This window comes from Lingula anatina, chromosome 4, assembly GCF_051362555.1.
Source record: "Lingula anatina isolate TDL-2025a chromosome 4, LinAna3.0, whole genome shotgun sequence".
Classification (NCBI taxonomy): Eukaryota; Metazoa; Brachiopoda; class Lingulata; order Lingulida; family Lingulidae; genus Lingula; species Lingula anatina.
The window spans coordinates 22,069,668-22,083,920 of NC_141770.1; the positions used below are offsets into that span (position 1 = coordinate 22,069,668).

At 34.1% G+C, this 14,253-nt stretch overlaps 1 protein-coding gene across 1 annotated transcript in view; it reads left to right on the plus strand.

Annotated features, from left to right (window-relative positions):
- Nucleotides 1–226: 226 nt before the first annotated feature.
- LOC147762577 (uncharacterized) overlaps nucleotides 227–14,253 on the plus strand; it is a 119,936-nt gene continuing 105,909 nt past the window's right edge. The window contains exons 1-2 of the mRNA XM_087011479.1: nucleotides 227–334; nucleotides 1,610–1,701. Of these exons, the coding sequence (XP_086867605.1) occupies nucleotides 1,676–1,701 (26 nt within the window). The 5' untranslated portion in view covers nucleotides 227–334; nucleotides 1,610–1,675. The remainder of the gene's footprint in view (nucleotides 335–1,609; nucleotides 1,702–14,253) is intronic.

A 14,253-nucleotide genomic window follows, 5' to 3' on the forward strand; every position in this document is an offset into this window, starting at 1 on the left:
ATTTATAATTTCTTATATACATGAAGGAGATATTATGATTCAAATGAATAAATGTGAAAAAGGGAAACAGGAAAGTATTAGTACTGAGATTATTCAAATGGTCAAGCAACATATAAACTATACCACGTACACCGGAAACGGCCACGTACACTCTGCATCACATACATGCGGCTTCGCTGACCCGAGATAACACGTGCATTAGCGCTTGCGCGTTAACCGTGTCAGGCTTTGATGAATTAGGAACTTCTTGGTTCAAAAGAGAAACTGGTCGTATTTTTTGGTACATATCTGGGTATCCTTTGACTTCTTGTCTGTTGATCAGAAATATTACAAGGTATGTGCATATATATAGGGTTTGTAACATAATATTACATGATATTAATGAGCTGGTTAGAATTAAGCCTGCGTATAAATGAATATCATCCATACATTCATACGGAAGTAGCGTCCGGTAAAAACCGATGCCTGAAACCATTGCTTTCGCCAAAACAGAAGGACTTCCTATTAAGAATATCAGGTACTACAGCTTGCACTACATCGGAGATAACCTCCCCCCCCCCCCCCGCATCACCCAAAAAAATTAAAACACAAATAGTTAGTCATCTTGCATCTGTCTTATTACATGTTCATATATGTATTTAAACACTAGATTTACAAAAACATGAACATGCTTTTTAAATAATAAAAAAAATTATGAAATGTAGTTGGAAAATATTCAGTGTACATGTATATAAAGTTATGTATGATGTGTGCATTATCCATCAATATTTGATTAAAATATTAACCTTAGCTCACATGGTTATTTTATTACTTCCGCCAAGGAGGTTATGTTTTCACCCCTGTTTGTCTGTCTGTCTTTCTGTCTGTTTGTCATCAACATAACTCAAAAAGTTATGGACTGATTTTGATGAAATTAACGGGAACTGTCAGAAGTGGGCAAAGGAACAGATGATTAGTTTTTGGTGGTGATCCCGATCAATAATCAATCAATAATAAAAAATATGGAAAATTTAGGGGTGAAAGGGCTTTGGATGGAGACTTTGCTGCCTTGGCGGAGTGTATATATATATATATATATATATATATATATATATATATATATATATATATATATATATATATATATATATATATATATATATATATATATATCATGGATTGTCAAACCTTTTTAACAACAAGATAGATATATGGTCATCATTTCTCACAAACTGAACGGTAAACAGTAAAGTTGCTGTGTAAAATCCAATGTAGCAATGCACTTTTAAAATTATTTGACCAGGAAATTATTTATCGACATTAACGTTAGTACTTCAATTTTACTCAGTTTTGGATCGTTGCTTCGCTCCTAATCTAAGTCTTCATGTGAATCAGGGTTATGGTAGCTACATTGTGGCTTTATATGAATGAATGATCTTATCAATATAAAGAACGTAACAATTGTGAAAAAAACTCCCGCCGAGGATTTCACTTAATGTTCAATTAATGTTCAATTTAATGTTCATACATAAAACATCAAAATAGGTTTGAAGTTTCAGGTAGCACGAAAGAAAAAATATTAGGAAAACAGAGAAAGAATGCTAGAAATAATTTCCATATTAATTTACAGATAATTTTAGTCCTATACTTTGTAACAAGAAGATTGTGGGCCCTGTACTGCAACCTGAAGCATCAAATGAAATACTCATTTCTGACGTACATGTAAGTATCTCACATATTTACGTTATTGGTCGGTAATGCTAGGATCAACCTGAAACTACGTGAAAAACTGTATATCTCATGGGATATTAAAGTAAGAGTGTTTTTCACATGATTTTACAATAATGTTTTTTCTCATCGCCATCTTTGCACTGGTAAGATTTCTCACTGATCACTTTAGCTGAACGTTGTTTTTACATGGGACTTTCCTCGTGTACTCGTGTCCCGGTCTTGGTCTTATATTTGAGCATATAAGAAGACTTGTTTATTTTTGAGCTTATCTAAAAGTCCGTTTACCCGTCTGCTATTTTATCAGTGAGGTGGGAGTGGAGGCATTGCAACTGTATGACAAGTGCTGTGGTAGTTGTGCAATTGACACAAATTGACAAATGGGAAACTTGACCGTAGCCGAAGGCAAGAGGAGAGCAAAACGCAAAGTGAATACGACTTTGTTACATGTTCACAATTTTTATAGAATAATTTTTCAAAAAGACACACTGACAGCTTTATGACAATGAAACTAGTCTATACAGTGGGCAAAGAGATTCAAAATTGAAAAGTGAGCTCACCAGGGATGTCCTCACTTTACCTCCTCTCTACCAATCGAAGTTTCAAAATTCGTTACCGTGTAAAAAATTTATCCAAATAGTATACCAGAAATGTCAAACTATCACAATAATTTTTTGGTCAGCAACAGAAAACATTGTTTTATATAGCACCAAGTACGTGAACAAAATAAAACTTTTTTGTCTTCGTTACCTAGCCATGACACAAAATCCCTTGAGTTACAGTTTAAATATTTATAAAAAATACCCTTACGTCATGCACAATTTACCATGACTGAATCACTACAAAATGTATCGGACCACGTTTTAAAATTAAAATTAAAATTAAATGACTTGGAACATACGTTACCATACGTTTCCGGAACATACGGTACCATTTAAGGCCATTTGCGTAACGTTAAGACATGGTAAAAATTAAATTTTGAATTTTAACTGAGACATTCGTTGATTTTTGTTCTATACACATATCTGTTTAATAAAATGAATACAACTTTGAATTCATTAAACTTTACTTTTTGGCTCTTCAGCATGTGATATGCACCTCTATCTTGGGTTTGGGTGCAACTGTGGTTTCGCTGGTCGTGCGTTTGTGAAGGAATCGACACAGGATTAGGATACAATAAGTGTGATTACACGCACTTATGACAGGATTTCTTTACTCCTTGTTGTTCTGTGAAAAAAATTTTTTTAAAGAAAAGTATTTATTTCAGGTATTTAAATCCCTAAATTGAATGGTTGGTATATTTCACGTGTATGGGAGATTATATTTTGTACTGAAGTTGAAAATGAAAACGATGGTAATGCACAATAACCAGTTTTTTTCACTCATCAAAATTTGCAACGAAGAACCATATTTTGTATTTCTCTAGTCTGCGTGTGCGGTAAAGAACACCTATAGGACACAAAGATGACAAAACTAGTCTGAGAGCTTTTTTTCCATAATGTACAACTGCAAAACAGACTGGTATGTCTGTGTCCCAGATTTAAACGCTGTGTGGGTGTAATTTTCGGCTAAGAATTCAGTCCAAAAACACAAACATGTATACAAAGTGATACCTTCGTACTAAACAACAATATACGGAACACCAGGGCCTGTCTAAATATCGGGCCAATGGATAAGATTTGCCATGAACAATGTGATGGCCGTCCCTACCTTAATTTAGACCACTATATGTTATGTTGCGTTTGCAGCATTGACTTGAGCCAATTATCATATATATATATATATATATATATATATATATATATATATATATATATATATATACACACCTTTGAAACTGAAATATTCCATATTAAATGTCAATATATATACCTTTGAAACTGAAATATTCCATATTAAATGTCTATCTATCTATCTATCTATCTATATATATATATATATATATATATATATATATATATATATATATATTGACATTTACCTCAGGCTCTGCCAAGGAGGTTATATTTTCACCCCTGTTTGTCCGTCATCAACATAACTCAAAAAATTATGGACCGATTTATATATATTGACATTTAATATGGAATATTTCAGTTCCAAAGGTATGCCTAGGTAAAAATACGCACATTAAAAAAAAAAAAAAAAAACTCAGATCTCATATAAGATATCAGACTGGAGAAGTGTGTAGTCAGGTGTTTCTCTACCAATTAATTTACTACCATATCTGTCGCACTGCTGCATTGTGTAATGTGCAGTGATTTAATTGGGTAGTGCCCCTTTGGGCTGATCAAAGCTGGGCTTTGGCCAAGCATGGTTCTGTCAAAAAGGTATCTATTTGTCGGCAACTACTACATAGTAGAATTTGACATTTTGCATGTAAGCGCCCAGTTTTGCATTGCGTAAGATGAGTTAAGCAGTGTTTTACTAAATTGTTTATCTGTGCCAGAATGGTGCGAAAAAGACAGACATTGTCAAACACATTCATGTGTCATACGGAGCGGTCCGCATACAGTAGTAATAATAATTATGTTTCCGTTGTACAACGTTTTAAAAACGTTCGAAATGTTTTAATCCCTATCCTGTGAATAGATGGGGGCGGACAAACAATGGAGAGCCGTCTAAATCCCTTCAAAATTCGAACGCAAAAACACAATAGTTTAGGCGTAATAACATACAATACCTTAGCGGCTGTCTCACGATCAGGGGTACAAAATAGGGGTCACATTGAGAGAAAAATGAACTCTGATGCATTTGTTTAATTTTGCAACAGATAAAAAGAATAACATCTTAACTATGATATCTACAATTTTTAGAGCACAAGATTAATTGCTTTTTGTGCTACGCCCAATTTAACAGAACGCCCCTTAGACTATGATCTGGGGGTACGGACACTACGCATTCAAGTAACTGATGCATTTGTAACTGAAATATCATATTGTTTACCAGTTATTTTTGCCAAAAGTCTAAAAAATGTCAAACTAAAGCTATAACAGCAGTACTTAAACCAAAAGGGTACAAGTACATGTATTAATCAAAGAGTTTTTTAGAGAAACACCACAGCACGTTTTTTAGTGGATGCTGGAGCTTGGTTGTGTGTTATTCAGTGTGACTTTCATTCACCAGACTTACATTTAACTTTTCTTTCTGTTGCTTGACCTTTTTTATCTATTTATTTTTTTATTTTATTATTTTTTTTGGTTTGTTTCAGTCTTGATTCCTGTTTTTGGAGTCTTTTCTTCTTTTTCATCTATCGTTAATTTGCACCTCTTGTTCTACTGTTTTGGGTTTCTGCTTCTCCTTAACTCTCTGTCAGTATGCCCTAATTTCTTCTCTTTACTTTAGTCTTTCTTGCTGGGCCAGCCTAGAATGATTCTTCTTTTTTTTTTGCTTCTATGCTATGTTACGTGCATTCAACGTCTTCCTCGCGTGATTCAGCAAGATTATTAGCATCTTTACGGATATTAGCTCTTTGACGTCTTTTTTTTTTCAAAATTATTTTTTGCTGACAGGAAAATATTCAGGATCCTTTTTTCTTTTCCTGTTTGGCTTTTTGTTTATTGTCATCCATATTTGATACTTCATTCACTGAGAGTATAATAAATGTACTGTTAATTATTCATGTATTGAAGTGTTCGTACCCCCTCAAAATATATCATATACATTAATCCATAAAATATTAATCCATAAACAATTTATTTTGCAATTAGCTATATTTGGCAATATATTCAAACCAATATTGTTCATTTTGAATGCAAACAGTAGCATCTTTACTGATATTATTTCTTTGCAAAATTTCTTGCCTGACTCTAATCAGTATCACTTTATCGAATATATATTTATATACAATGTTTTTTCTAAACATCATAAGACAAGAATGGATTTTATATTGTCTAAAACAATATTTTGCATCATATTTTGAAGTTTTATCATCATTGATATGTAGCCAGTTATCCAATGGTTAATGTATAACTTGGGGGTACGGACACTACATTTGGCACCAAATTTGTGCATATCTTTTCATAATAAGGGGTTATGTGCTATTTTCTTCATGCAAAATAAATGTCAGGGGGTCATGATTATAAATACCATAGCATTAATAACAAGGCAGCAAAGCTGTCAAATGTACAGACAAAAAACAGAAAATAAAGATATAAAAAAGGTCATTTTGTCAATTTTGATGCAATAATAAATAATGCTTATAATAGCACTGTCAGTCAACACTGAATTTTAATCATGCACAACAGGTAACATGGTCAATAACAGGAGCGGACCCTGAGATATTTTCTGACAGTATTCCAAAGTATCTATGTTGATCCATCCTCCATTTTGATGGTCTTCCAACAGAAAAAAATAGATACCAGTCAATATAAACTTAATAACCTGTCTTCCAGAAGACCCAGAAGATGGTCTCAATCCACCCCTTCAATAAGATTACAGTTTCAGGACCATGAGAGACCAAAGTCACATGATGAAAGTCTCAATATTTGAAAAATGATGACAGTGCATAAAATAATGTTTAAAGACATAAAAACAATACAATTGCTAATGTGGAAATACAGAAAATGTGCAGGGCCTCGAGCGGATGAGAGTTAAAAGTCACAAATGCAAGTGTTTGAGAAAAAATTGTAAAGGAAAACATAACAAAACTAGAAAACCACCGAGAGTGCAGACCTCTGCCAAGGCAGCACTTGTTGATTATTATTGATTATTGATTGATTATTGAGCCAGACCACCACTAAAAACTAATCATTGTCCTCTTTGGCCCAATTCTGACAGTTCCTGAAAATTTCAGCAAAATCGGTCCATAATTTTTTGAGTTATGTTGATGACGGACAAACAGGGGTGAAAATATAACCTCCTTGGCAGAGCCTGAGGTAAATATAATTTCAATGAAGCTGCTATTCAAATTTTTAATCTTTGATTATATATATATATATATATATATATATATATATATATATATATAATAACCTGCATAATTATCACTGCTTCCTTATTATTAATCTAGCAGAGAGCTTAACTTTTGGGAGTTTACAAGGAAATATCAACAAGTGTGCTTTATGTAATCTCCTTTAATGGCCTATCAATTAGGCAAATGACTTTATAACTCAGAAATTAGCTATGTGATACCCAAGGGATATTAACAGACTGACCCTCTCAAAGGTCTTTCAGGCCCATAAGTCACAACTTAAGAAGAGCACACAACAATAATGCACAAAATAGGAGACTACCACTTCTGATGCAATAATACATTATGTTTAACTGCACAGTCAACATCAAATTTTAATTTTGCACAACAGGTAACACCGACGAAAGTAAAAGCATAAGGCTTCAGGCCCATCAGAGTTCAAGTTTATACTTAGAAAGTGCCAGAATAAGAAAAATGAAATTTCACACAAAATTGCATTAAATTCAATAATAAATGATAACCCAATTGACCTGGCTTTCTAATTTGAACTGCATGCCAATCCTAAAAACCATACTCTTAAGTTAAATATAATAATAAATAACACAGTTTTCTTTTCATAATGTTTGCAGTAGCAGTGCAAAAAGATTATTGTCAATTTTGATGTAACATTACATAATAAAATTATAGAATAATTATCACCAATTTTTTATTATTGACTATAAATAGCATGAACATGTAGAAAATTTGATTACCATCCGGCTTCATGTCCATGGGAGCTCCGAGTCCCACAATGAATATGCCAAAAAGATAATGAATATTTCACTAAAATGTATAACTTCCAGAAAAAGAAGCCCATTAGACTGCTTTTCCAACTCGGGCTGCATTTAAGTCCTGTGTTTCTTTTTTGAAAGTTTGACAATCATAAGTAACACGGTTTTCCCATCATGGTCATCATGGCAGATGTGGATGATTGAATCTGACAAACTGCAATGATATGAGTTTATTTCCGTTTTGGACACTTGATTACACAATACATGATAACAAGTTTACCATCATTTTTACATAATCAACTAACAATGTTGTAAAGATGCAGGAAATATCAAACAAACACTTTTACGTATCTTATTAGTTCAATAATGAGACTGTTAACATGCCGAAGAATTGAATCTGAGGAAATTTGAAAAAACAGTACAACTTCTAAAATAATGGCCCGATAACGCTGGTTTTCGGACTCAACCTGAATTTTTGTAAGATTGACCACTCCTGTGAGTATAATGACAATTGGCTAAGCTGTTTTTCTTATATTGTGTTATAAATGTTGCATATATGTTGAAAAAAGTGAAAAAACAGCATAAAAAATTAAAAGAAAATGTAAAATAAAACATAACAAAAAATACCAACAAAGCTGCTATTCAAACTTTTAATCTAGCTGTACAATTACTAACATGATATGAATAACCCTATTGAGTTTGAGAATAATAAGGCACTGTTATTCATCTGTAGCATTAATGTAAGCGTTACACAAAATTTTTTTTGTAAACTTATTTTCCATATTAAATAACATTTACCTGCATAATAATCATCGATTCCTAATTATGTGACACAGTTAAGAAAGCTAAACTGATGGGACTTTACAATGAAATCTCAATGTGTGTTTATGTAATCTCATTTAATGCCCACCTGAAAATTAATTAAGCAACTTATTTTATAACCCTGAAATAACTTGAAAATCAATTAAGCAAATTATTTTATAACCCTGAATTAACTGCCTACTATCCATATACATTTATTGCACCAATTAGCACTGTACTGCATTGCTTTCAAAACAGAAAACAATTACGATGGTTTTCCAACACAAGCTGCACTTCAGTCTTTTCAGTAAGGTTGATTATCATAAGTAACATGGTTTTCCCTTAATCGCTATCCTGGCAGCAATGTCCAAAATAGGGTTTTCTTTAACTTTCATGCAATATAACATAATACTTAACAACATAATGACCATCAATATTTTTATAAAAAAATAAAAGTATCATGGATATTCAGAAAATGTGATATGGAAAGGTCTCCAAGGACATGGAAGTTAGGGTCACACTTTCAAAATGCCAAAATGTTAACAAGAGATAACTGTACTGAAATGATTTTCTTTCCATTTTCAACACCTTTTTTACATAAAACCATAATCAATTAACTGTCATTTTTAAATGATCAACTAGGAAAATTGTTGACATAGGAAAAGTATCAATAGAACAATTTATGATGTCCAATTAGCTCCATTTGGAGATTCTGAACATAGTAAATGATTGAATCTGACGAACTGCAATGATGAGTTCCTTTCCATTTTTGATACTTTATTACACAATGCACGATAATAGGTTTACCGTCATTTTTATATAATCAACTAACAATATTGTTAAGAAGCAGAAAACGTTAAAACAACACTTTTACATATCCAATTAGTTCCGTAATGAGACTGTTAACATGCTTAAGAATTAAATCTGAAGAAAAACCACTTATATACAAAAAGGCTAATAACTTCATCAAAACTTAACTGATCAAGCTTATTTTCAAACTTGATCTGTATACTGGTCAGATTGATCACTCCTGTGAGTTGCAAGACAAAAGGCTGATTGGTTTTCCTTAAAATGCGTTATCAGTGTTGCATCTATGCTGAATAAAGGGAAAAAAACAGCATTACTTTTGTAAAAATAGTCCAATCATGCCAATTTTCAAACTTGACCTGCGTATTATAAATATTCACCAGTTCTGTAAATTTCAATTCAAAAGGAAAAACATTTTTACACTTATCATGTTATCGGTGTTATAAAAGTGCTGAAAAAAAAAAAAAAAAAAAAAAAAAAAAAAAAAAAAAAAAAAAGGATAACTTCCATAAAAAATGCCCGATCTTGCTGATTTTCAAACTTGACCTGCGTATTATGAATATTCATTAGTTCTGTAAGTTTCAAGCCAAATGAAAAAACAGTTTTCCACTTATTGTGTTATCAGTGCTACATATACCCCTGTATGCTGAAAAAAGTGAAAAAACAGCATAAATTCCCTAACAATAATCGAATCATGCTGATTTTCGAACTTGACTTGCGTATTATGAATATTTATCAATTCTGCAAGTTTCAAGCCAAAAGGTAAATTGGTTTTCCACTTATGGTGTTATCGGTGCTGCATATATGATGAAAAAAGTGAAAAAACAGCATAAATTCCCGAAAAATGACCCAATCATGCTTATTTTCGAACTTGACCTGTGTATTATGAATATTCATCAGTTCTGTAACTTTCAAGCCAAAAGGTAAAATGGTTTTTCACTTATCGTGTTATCAGTGCTGCATATATGCTGAAAAAAGTGAAAAAACAGCATAAATTCCCTAAAAGTGATCCGATCATGCTGATTTTCGAACTTGACCTGCGTATTATGAATATTCATCAGTTCTGTAAGTTTCATACCAAAAGAAAAAACAGTTTTCCATTTATCGTGTTATCGGTAAAAGTGCACGGCGACGACGGCGACGGCGACGGCGACGACGGCGACGACAGACGCAGATGACGGCTATATGTACAGACACATCTGTGTCTGTACATAAAAAGTGAAAAAAACAGCATAACTTCCCTAAAAATGGCCCGATCATGCTGATTTTCAAACTTGACCTGCGTATTATGAATATTCATCAGTTCTGTAAATTTGAATACAAAATGTAAAACGGTATTCCACTTATCGTGTTATCGCTGACTGCACGGCGGCGGCGACGACGGCGACGACAGACGCAGATGATGGCTATATGTACAGACACATCTGTGTCTGTACATAATAATGGTTACATATGCACAACTCCTTTCTTATGTTTAAGTCATAACATGGTAAATTCATCTTATTATCACGTAGGTGATTTCAAAGTAATATTTGGCCTTATCAAATATGTTTTTCATTGCATTAACAAAAATAAGTAAAATGTGTACAAAAGCCTGTTTCAGCAAAATGGTTAAAATAAATTTTTACTCAGAACATATCTTTGGAAGAACCTACTAGAAGAGAAGACATATGTTGTGGGAATTATATACCAATATCACATTCACCATAAACCATTGACATAAAGAGTTAGTGCATCATATTTATGACCTTAGTTGCAAATGACCCATCGTAACAGCTAAAAACAGGTACTTTTTGGACACATAATTGGCCATATTTTTGTAAATTGTAGTTTGATTATTATAATTCTTTTTTATTTTGCTCCTATGAACAGTGTCTTTGATATCAGTCTATCAGCAATCTCCAATCATAAATTGTTAATTTACCAGACACTTGTAACATTAACCCCATTTTATTGTTCACCCTGATTGTGAAACAGCCGTTAGGCGAGTGAACACCATGACGCGCGAGCACAACACTCCGCTGTAACAAAGTGTAATTAACAGCAGGATACATCAGCCAGAAGGTACCATTGTTTGTTGTGGCAATAGGATTATAGCTGTAAGAGGCTTGAACCCATGGTACCGCGTGCCACTAAACCGTCTCCCGTAGCGAACTGTCCTTTTGTTCACTAGTTTGGCACGCGCAGTTGATTATCTTTTTGGTGTTGCTAACAAACAGCTAGTTAAATTTGTTATCAGGTATTTCATTCAATATGAATTTTCCGTAGTCAAAAATTGAACTAAGTATTGTTTGTTTGATTGACATGCATGAGCGGCAGCATCAAGCTCAAAAAATCTTATTGCATTAATTTATAAATGAATAATTTATTTATAAACTTACTAATTCAAGTATTTATAAAACATGAAGGATAATGAAAAAAATACAGCGAACAGCATTTTCAAAAAAGGAACAATACATGGCAAATATATTACTTTTACTATATTTATATTATAATACTTAAATTAAATGAGGTGCATTGACAGAGGCGCAAGGAGAATCCAACTCCAACGTGCAACGGGGGGAGGGGGGCTATGACATTGTGATCACACAATACATGAGATCACGGTCAAATCATCAGTTAAGGGGGGAATGTAGGTTTGAGATTTTCTCTTAAAATAAAGGTTTTGGCTTTTTTATTCCTGTCACATTCATTTAATGTATCTTCAAAATATCTAATAATGCTTGGAACACAGCTCCAACTTCATCGTGTGACGTAATATTGGGATTCTGGGGACAAAAACACCATTTTTATACACCTGATTTTCTCAGGCACCTGGACAGCTATAAACTTGCTTTTGATGGCATTATAACACTTGAACAAAGTACTACAGCATGGAGTCAGGGATTTTTCTTCAGACACTTATTGTTGATTTTATCTATAAAAACGTGAAATTACATCAAAATATTAGGGAATTTTCACTTTCAAAGTCTATAAATTAGAAAAGAGAGGATCAATCAAAATTTCTTAAAAAGCACTTTCAGTGCATACTTTTCATAATTAGCATGGTGAATTTGGTCTCCCTCAGGTGTACAGGTAGACAGTTATAGCTTGCTAAAATAACGCTATCTCGTCAATATTGAAAGCAAAGAAAACGAGCAAAAACCCTTTCAGGGAGGTTAATTGTCCAAATTAGCAAATTAATTTGTTGGCAGCTTTACCTGTTATCGTTCTGACGATCGCGAAGATGAGTACTCTATTGCCGGTTGAAATTAGCTTGTTTGCATGCATTTGGATGTCAGATAATCTCATTTTTGTATCAATCTCACCTCCTGTTAGTAACTTCAAGGGGTTACCGCTAGCACTGCCAGAATGATTGACAGGCAATCAAGTAAGCCCTAATGACTCAAGCAATCAGTGGCCACGTCAATTGCCGTCGGGGCAAGTGTAAGGGATGCGCTCTAGGATGTGCACACAATAGCAGCATCGCAGGCGGTCTTGTCCACATTCGCCAAGCGAAAAATGGTTCGAAAACACGGTCGTTGCATAGATTCAGGGGCGTAACCAGACCTTTAAAATTGTACGCACATATTTTTTTAAATTCCCAGCAAAATGTAGACTAACGCAAGAGATGAAGGACAACGTAATTACAGCATATGTACCACACATCGCAGCTTAATTTCCATTAATAATAAAATCATCATTTAGTCAGAAATATTCTCGCAATTAAAAAAGTTTCAATATTCTCATTACCCAGAACGGTAAATTTATCTAAAAGGAGGCTAGCTTCGCATATGTGGAACCCCCTTCGAATAATCCTGGATCCACCTCTGAGTTGAACTAACATACGGTTTTATTCACCTTACATGTGGATGCATGGCTCCCAAAGACAACCAATTGTACGACACGACAGAGCTCTGATACAGCTAAGTTTAATTATTTGTTTGTAAAAATTCCCCATGTTAGTTTGGAGGGGTTAGCTGGGTCAAGTCCGTGTCAAAATTCTTTGAAGCTTTGCAGGAAAAATTCTTCCTTTGTTTCTCTAGCTCCTTCTTAAACCTGGCGTCCAGATTTTATCTAGTGCCCCCAGGGTTGCGGGAGCTGCTCTTTGAAAATAACACTCAGGCAGATTTTTGCCTGAGATAAATATCGCCAGCAAGAATGCGTTCGATATTCTCAAGAAAGAAGGTACATAAGAGTTGAGGGCCACTGAACCCTCCAATTAAGAGGTAAAGGAAGTTCCAGTTAGATGGACGATTAAGATAGAACTTGTTAAGGTTACAGACATTGTATACCTCAGTTTGCAAGACGGGGGGGGAGGGGGGGTCAGAACAATTGTGCCTATACAATTGATACAGAGAATTTGTACATACAGGTGACTTTAATAAGCAGAGGATTTTCTTTTATATTCCGTGAAAAATACACTAAATTTATATAAAATAATATCATGGTTGGCAAAAAAATTGTACACACAGTGCATCCGTGCGTATGCCTAGTTACGCCCATGTAGATTTTTAAAATCTAACGACTGCATCGAGCTGTTGTTGAAAATGGATGGATAGTATGACGGATGCTGTCACGGGTAGCAAGCAACGGAATTTTCATTTTATTTTTTTTTATTTTTTTTTTTTTTGCGTATCTCAAAAAGTTAACAAGAAAATCGAAAGAGCGCGTGTTACAACAAGCAATTCAAAGGAGAACGCGTATTTCGAGCAAATCCAATGTGTCGGAAAAGATTCATCTTAGCGCTGATCACAATCAAGAGCGACTATCAAAACAGCTTAAGCGGAACAATAGGCACTGCTTTGCCGATCGCTGTTTATGACAAAGGGGGTATGACGCATCCCTGTTCTATTGTTTCTCGAGTCGGGCTAATGCTGCTGAGGTCCGCCCACCGAGTTTACTCATGCCAACGGCCCTTGACAACGAAGGCGGGGCATAGACCAGGCCACCGGTGCCGATGTGTGCAGCATCAGAATCCTCAGAAAAAAACATATTTTTTGTTCAAAATGTAAAAAATTTATTCTGTTAAACGTTAGATACACATTTAACCAATAATTAGACATAAAAAACCAAAAATGACGATTTTTAGCTATATTTGGGTACATCCGTCCCTTAAAGAGGAGGGGGGTCTTACCATAGCTCGCTATCTATTGTTAAATGTGACTGTTATTATCTCTCGAACAAGCTTAAACCATGCCCATACAATTACTGTATCTCCCGCTGCCGTGCAGAAACGCCATGTCGCCATATTTTGCTACAGTTACAAACAGTGTACTC